General features: G+C 26.1%; 1 protein-coding gene across 1 annotated transcript; it reads left to right on the top strand.

Moving 5' to 3' along the window:
* Positions 1-1,780: 1,780 nt before the first annotated feature.
* On the top strand, positions 1,781-7,233 carry LOC112681085 (reticulon-4-interacting protein 1 homolog, mitochondrial-like). The gene is made up of 5 exons (XM_025551351.1): positions 1,781-2,188; positions 2,252-2,478; positions 2,564-2,761; positions 4,508-4,620; positions 6,713-7,233. Exons 1-5 carry the CDS (start codon positions 1,858-1,860, stop codon positions 7,140-7,142), a joined length of 1,299 nt encoding a protein of 432 aa, XP_025407136.1. The 5' UTR covers positions 1,781-1,857; the 3' UTR covers positions 7,143-7,233.
* The last annotated feature ends 101 nt before the right edge of the window (positions 7,234-7,334 follow it).

The raw sequence follows: 7,334 nt of genomic DNA, 5'->3' as shown, positions 1-7,334 counted from the left end.
ATATTAACAAACCGACGAATAAAAGTAAGTATAAATGTATGTAGTTTGAAATTCAAAAAAGCGGGCATTAAGTAATAAAAATGTCCATGACATTTTTCATTATAAAAAAGAAAAAGAAAAATTAATATATAATTAATAAAACTATAATGCCAAGTGACAGTAAAAAGTTGACAGTAAAGTTGGATGCCACACATGAGTTAAAATTTCTAGCATAGTTTTATCAGATAAATAGTCTGTTTTAGAAGATCGATTATATGAAATGTATTAGTGATGTGTCGTTCACGAACGAACGGGTCGTATTGAACGGGTCATCGATATGAACAAAAAGATCCGGATCACTAAAACCCGACCCGGTCGTTCGTCAAATATTTTTTTGTTGGTTCATTGGGTATCACTGAATGAATTCTAGATATTGGGTATTTGTATACGTATTTTGGTATCAGTTATCTGTTTTATTTTAATAATATTATGGTGTTTTAATGTGTCATTCGCGGACGAACGGGTCATTGATATGATCCCTGACCTGTTGTTCCCATTTCTACGGATGAGTAAATTAAACCGAATTCAATCATTAAACTAAATATTCAGTTCAATGGTTCTGTTTCAGTATAAGGCATAGGTTCAAAACATCTTATCAGATCGCGAACTGGTTTTTTATCCGGATCTTCTTGATGACCTGATCTGAAAGAATCGGATCACTTAGATGAACCATAATTCCCATCTCTAAAATTTTTGACAATAAATACCTATTATATTATCATGGCATTATAATTAATATACAGAATTATATTCCCACGTGAGGAGGGGGGTATAGACTATAGCTAGATGGTTCAAATTTAAAATTACATTTGTTTCTAAACTGTTTTTCCTCATGGCCGCGTTAAATAATAACTATGGTTTCAAAATATTATAATTTCTAATTTTTATTGTAATAAATAAGAATATTAATTCGTTGTAATTTTAGTTTATGTAACGTGATTTTATTAGTGAAAATATGCTTATATAGACTATGGAAAGATATTGTTATATTATAATATTAAAATAGTCCATAAAAAATGAAAGATTTAGGACGATAATAAATTATGAAAAAAATTAAATATTTAATCAAAAGTGTTTATTAAACACAAATACTACTAGATATGAAATAATATAATTTTAATGTCTATGCGCATTCACCTCAACATTAATAAAACGCATTATGTTGCATTTTACATATTTTTAAGGTTTAAATTTGATTTATTACAGTTAGTTTAAAGAATTTTTCAAGTATTGCTTAAAAACAAAATTTTTCAACGGCCATTATCGAAATGGATTATTAAATGACTACCAAAATGAAACCAATTATTATTTCCCGCGAAAAAAACAACTAATATAATTAAGCAAAAATTACGAAAATACGAGGTTATCTATCGAGAGAAATGTACGATTTAACTAAAAAATGTTCCCTTTTATACCTACATGATATGTACATAGATCTGGTAATAATTTTAATGGATTTTACGGGCGTCCGACAGTTCATTTTGATGATTGCGCTATTAATTCAATTACGCAACTGTGGAAACAACAATAAATTTAAATCAACATATCAGCATGTTGATTTAGTAGGTTGTTAATATTGAATTATCGCAGTAATTATATTATTATTACGAGTCGAGAGAAAAATTAGAATCCAAGTGAGCAAGAGAAAATTCAAATTATTGTTATCAATATTATTATTATTACTATTGCGAGTGTTTGCGAAAGCGTTATGAATATTTGTGATAACCACCAATTGATAAAATGGTAATGGCTAACCGGTGAGAGGAGGAGGGGCCCATCAGCAATACAATTCCAATTAACGGGAATATTCAAATTAAAATGTCTATATCAAAAGCGATCCGATCAGTTTTAAGACCACACTCGAATTGGCCATCAAACAACGTGCTTGCCATCCATACCGTTAGACGCACGTATACTGCAGTTAGCATTACTAACGACGACATGACGACTGACATCGCAGAAGTAATTGCTGAGACAACTGCTCCTTTATGGTCGCCTAAAATGATTGCTTGGCAAGCTCACTCATATAGCACCATTGATGACCTGGTGCTTACTAGCAACGCCCGGTCACCCCTAGTGGTTGGACCCAGGGAATTATTGGTGCGTGTCAAGGCTTCATCAGTCAACCCACTTGACGTTCTTATGGCTCGTATGTAAACTAGTCCAGTCGTTTGAGCTTTTATCAATTTGATATTTTCATAATAATTTTCAGAGGGTTTCGGTCAGGTACTTTTGGGTACCATTCGTCAAGCACAAAAGTTATCTCTTCACAAACCTATGGAATTTCCCTTGACATTGGGACGAGATTTTAGTGGTGAAATCATTGCCAAAGGAGTTAATGTTAAAAGTGACTTGAATATTGGTGACAAAGTTATGGGTGTCATACCTCCTTTCCATCAAGGTTGTCATGCTGAATTTGTTGCTGTTCCTGAAGGTCTGGTATGGTTCAAAATATTTATTAATTTTATATCGTAGAAATGTAAAACATCATGTCTTATATATATTTTAATGTTTTGTTTTTCAGGTTGCTAAAAAACCAGCACACATGACTAGTGAAGAGGCCGCAGGTTTATTGTATTCAGGCTTAACTGCATGGTCTGCTTTAAAATTGGCTGGTGGCTTATGTGTTTTAAGTGCTACTGAAAAAAATGTACTTGTCATTGGTGGATCTGGTGGTGTTGGTAATTGTGCTGTACAATTATTGAAGAATTGGGGAGCTAAGGTACTTCTAACTCTACTAAATACTAAAATTTGTTTGTAACTTGATATATAATTTAGTTACTTAAATAGTTTAAAATCAATTGAGTTCAATAAATTAAATAATTTTTTTTCATGAATCCTTAAACTCTGAAGGTTTAACATCTAGTTTATTAAAACTTGAAATAACTTCATGAAGATGATTTTAAAAAAAATGTTTAACTAAGTAGAAAGAATATTATCCGAATGTAAATAATCTTGTCCATTAATTATTTGCACCACAAAGCTTTTTAGTTTATTCATCTGTATAATATCTTCAATTTACAAAAAAAAAAAAAAATAATTAATTTAAAGTTTTAAGTACAAATACCATCTATTTTATTATAAAATGTATGGCATAAAAACCTCCCTGATTTTTAAAACTTATAAATATCAAACCAAGTCAAATATCATCCCCAAACTGTGGAAAGCAATAACCCAGGAAGTTTCTGCCATCCCACTTGAAATGACTTGTAAAATCATATAAAACTACCAAAAAAAGCTTTATTAATGTATTTTAAATAAGAGCAGCCACTTAAGTGTTGTAATTTTTAAAAATAAAATGACATTATATCTACAATTTATAATTAAAATATGTATTATTTGACTTGGTTTGGTATTTATAAGTAAAATATTTAAACTCATGTTCGTTGTATATTTTTAATCACTGTTTAATTTTTCGCACCTCCCTTTATCTCAATTAGAACAAATAACTATGATCTATCTAACTAACAAATGATCTATAATAGTATATATAATAATAATATTTAATAACATTATAATTTTTTACTCCTTTAAATAAAATTACAAGGTGGTTATAATTGTTAATTGTAAAAATTGTAATTTTAACATTTTACATTAAATATTGTACTTTTTAATTTGTGGTAGTAAAAAATACTTTTGTTTATGCAAAATGTAGAACTTAATTTTATCTTAATATAATTATATATTTTATCAATATTTTTATTTAAAATTATATTTAGGAGAGGGAGATAGTTAATTTTGTAGAATATATTTCATGATTTGATGGTGGCTTATGAATGTAAGAATAATTTTAATTAAATTGATTTATTGGAATGAATATAATGCCTTTATTATTAATAATAAATTTAATTCTTAATTGAGTTATAAGTTTATTTGGTTATTAAATAATTTAACGTATACATTTTTCAAATAGTTGTCTAAACCTATGCTAGATCCATTTAATGTAGTGAAATAAATAAAATATATATTTATAGTTTTTATGCTATAAGTTATAATTCTTACACAAATTTAAATAAAAATTAACGGTAGTTAAAATTATAATAACGTGTAGATCTCACCTTAATAAATAGAGGTAAAAGTGACAAGTCTGAATAACTATAGAATAATTATTTTCAGAATTACAATAAAAATATTAAAAATTCTGCGCATTTTACCATTGTTTTTTTAAATTCCTGTAACTTTGTCAATTTTGGACTTATGAAGTTGGTTAAGTTACCAAAAATTATTAAAAAATGAGGCAAAAATTAATTAGTGGTTAAAATAGGTGGTTGCTATTTAAGAAGAATAAGATGTACTGTGCATGCGCATGTTTAATTAAGTTAAAAAAAAATTTGAATCATTCTAATAATAAAATTTAAGTTTTTATATAATTAAAAGAAGGTTTTCAAGATATAATGATTAAAAAAATATATATATATATCAAAGCTAAAGCTAATTTAAGTCTTATTATATTGTTTTTATTATCTAGGTCACTACTACATGCAGTACAGATGCTATAAATCTAGTGAAAGCTCTTAGGCCAGATAATATTATAGATTACACTGCTAAAGATGCTAAACAGCAATTAGAAAATTATGGAAAGTAAGTACATGTTTCAATATATTTTAGTAAGAACTGAAATTTTTAAGTTATTAAAACCCCCAAAAAATGCACTATAAAATCTTATAAATAAGTATAAAATACCCTTATTAACATTTTAAATTTATTATAGAATAACATAAATTTATGTTATGCAAATAAATGATAATTTTTAAATTTAATATTTATAATATATAAAATCTAAATTATTACACTTTCACTTTCTAAAAGTGCATTTTTTTTATAATGAGATATCAATAACATTGATCAATATTAATCATTACATTTTATTTAAAATAGTAGTTATGGACGATTTTTAACAATATTGAATATAATATTAAAAAATACTACACTTCTGATACATATTATGTCTTTAATTGATATATAAGTTTAAAGTAAATACTGTAAAAATATACATTTATACATAATTGTGAAATAAAATGTATGATCATAATGTATTTATTTTTTTAAGTCATATTGTTTTAACAACTAAAATATAACATATAAACATATAAAATTTATCATGAAAACCTATGAACAAGTTTATATTATATAAAATTAAATTTGTAAATATTAATTAAAATCTCTAGTTTAATTTCATTAAATTATTTTTAAAGCCTTTATATTTATGAATTGTACCATTTATAAAAGAAAAATAGCTGTTAAATTATAATTATCACAGTTTATATTCTAAAAAATATTATATTTATATTTAAATTCAATAACAAACACATCTACACATTAAATTGTATAACTAATTACAATTTCAAACTATTAATTATAGTTTGGATTAGGTTATTAATTTTAAAATCATTAGAGGTGCATAATATTAAAAAAAATTATTTTAATAATTGATACATACCTTAAACATTTAATTTTAATGGGAGTTGGTAAATTGGGTCCCAAATGACTTTTTATAGGTAAATTGAGTCCCACAAAAAAGTAGACAAAACAAATTAATTTTATTAATAATATACAAAAAAAAAAAAAATTAATTAAAAGTATACATGTTATAAAATATAAAATATAAGAATTAATTAATTATAAATTATGCGCTTAGTAAAAACTTAAATGATATAAACTGAGCAAACTGAAATTGATTTATTATATTATTAGTGTACTGTGTCATTAGTTCCTTAGTTTATATTTTTTATCCAGCATATTTTTCTTTTTTTGATTTGTGCTTCGTAATTTTACTTATATCTCTAACTGTATTTCTAATAACTCGTCTACAAAGTTAAAAATACTAGGATGTAAAATCTAAGGTTTAATCGTGAATGATATGATTCACAACTATTGGTTGTAAGCACATTGGTAGCAGAAAATCGAGACCAAATATTTAGGGGAAATTTAGTATACTGAGTACTCTGAGTATACTCAGAGATATAATCACAAAATATCCACCGATTACTCCTTCTAAGTTTAGTAATAGCAACCCATCGTGTCTTAAAATATGACCTATTAATTCATTTCGCCTTTTTTGTATACTTTTCCACATTTATTTCCTCTCAGATACCCTTCCTAAAACTTCTTCATTAGTGATTCTGTTAGTCCAACTTATTTTTTCCATCATTCTGTAGCACCGAATAATGTACATATTTTAATTAGGCGTAATCAAAGATTACATTGACATATTATCATTGAAAATCAATCAGTTATTTGATGGGACCCAATTTACCTACTACTTTTTTTCCCCGGGACTCAGCTTACCGCTTTTAAAAAATACCCAACTTATCGCGGACCCAATTTACCTAGCCCCATTTTTAACTTCTGATTTCAACAAAGTAATATTGTCATTATTCTATAAATAAAATAAAATGAGATTTTTAAATATTATAACATGACAATATTATGTTATCAGGTTTCATTTTAATTTATTATAATTATACATTAATATTATTATCAAGGAGTTTTAAGATTAATATAATAAATAATCATAAGATATTCAAATTGATACAAAAAAAAATCTTAATTCCAATACTTATTATGCATAAATATCAAGAGATTTAATAGAATATAGTTTATCTCTAGTTATATAATTAATGATTACATTTATACTAACTATATACTTTTTTTTTTTTTGTTATTATTGTAGGTATGATATAATTCTAGATGCTGCAGGAATATCTTATAATAAAATCAATGCTTTTATGCCTTTGTTGAAAGGTTGGTCATGCTCTGCATTCATTACACTTCGTAGTCCTATTTTGCACAATACAGATTCATATGGCTTGGTAGGAGGAATGATTAAAAATGCAATTGATCTTGTAGTCCCAAATGTTTTATCTGGAGCAGTCTTTAAAGGTTCTTCAATACGGTGGGGTACTTTTATGCCATTAGAATGCGGTGTCAGGGAATTGGCACAGCTAGCTGAAGAAAAGAAAATGTTTGTTCCTTTAGAGAAAACTTTTAAATTCATAGACCTCAAGGATGCTTATAAGAGAGTACAAGAAGGGCATCTCAGGGGCAAAGTTGTTATAACGTATGATAAACCAAGCTTAGATAAGGCTAGATTAACCAATTGAGTTTTTTTCATGATGTGAAGTTTTTATATAATAATAATACTTGATTGTGTTATATGTGTTATAGCCTGTTTAAAGATTTTAAATAAATTTTTATATTTATTATTTTCTAAGAAAAATTCCTAGTAATAATAAATAAATGTTTATGTTGTTGAAATTTAATTGCTTTTAAATTGTATTAATTTTAATATTTGT

This window comes from Sipha flava, unplaced genomic scaffold, assembly GCF_003268045.1.
Source record: "Sipha flava isolate LNK unplaced genomic scaffold, YSA_version1 18526_pilon_pilon, whole genome shotgun sequence".
Lineage (NCBI taxonomy): Eukaryota > Metazoa > Arthropoda > Insecta > Hemiptera > Aphididae > Sipha > Sipha flava.
The sequence above is the reverse complement of the archived record's forward strand: the minus strand, read 5'-3'. Positions and strand labels throughout refer to the sequence as shown.

Excerpts from the sequence above, each read along its gene's own strand:
- LOC112681085 (XM_025551351.1), top strand. The coding sequence starts at position 1,858 with ATGTCTATATCAAAAGCGATCCGATCAGTTTTAAGACCACACTCGAAT. Across the intron at positions 2,762-4,507 it reads TGAAGAATTGGGGAGCTAAG|GTCACTACTACATGCAGTAC; the intron begins GTACTTCTAACT and ends TTTATTATCTAG. Across the intron at positions 4,621-6,712 it reads CAATTAGAAAATTATGGAAA|GTATGATATAATTCTAGATG; the intron begins GTAAGTACATGT and ends TTATTATTGTAG.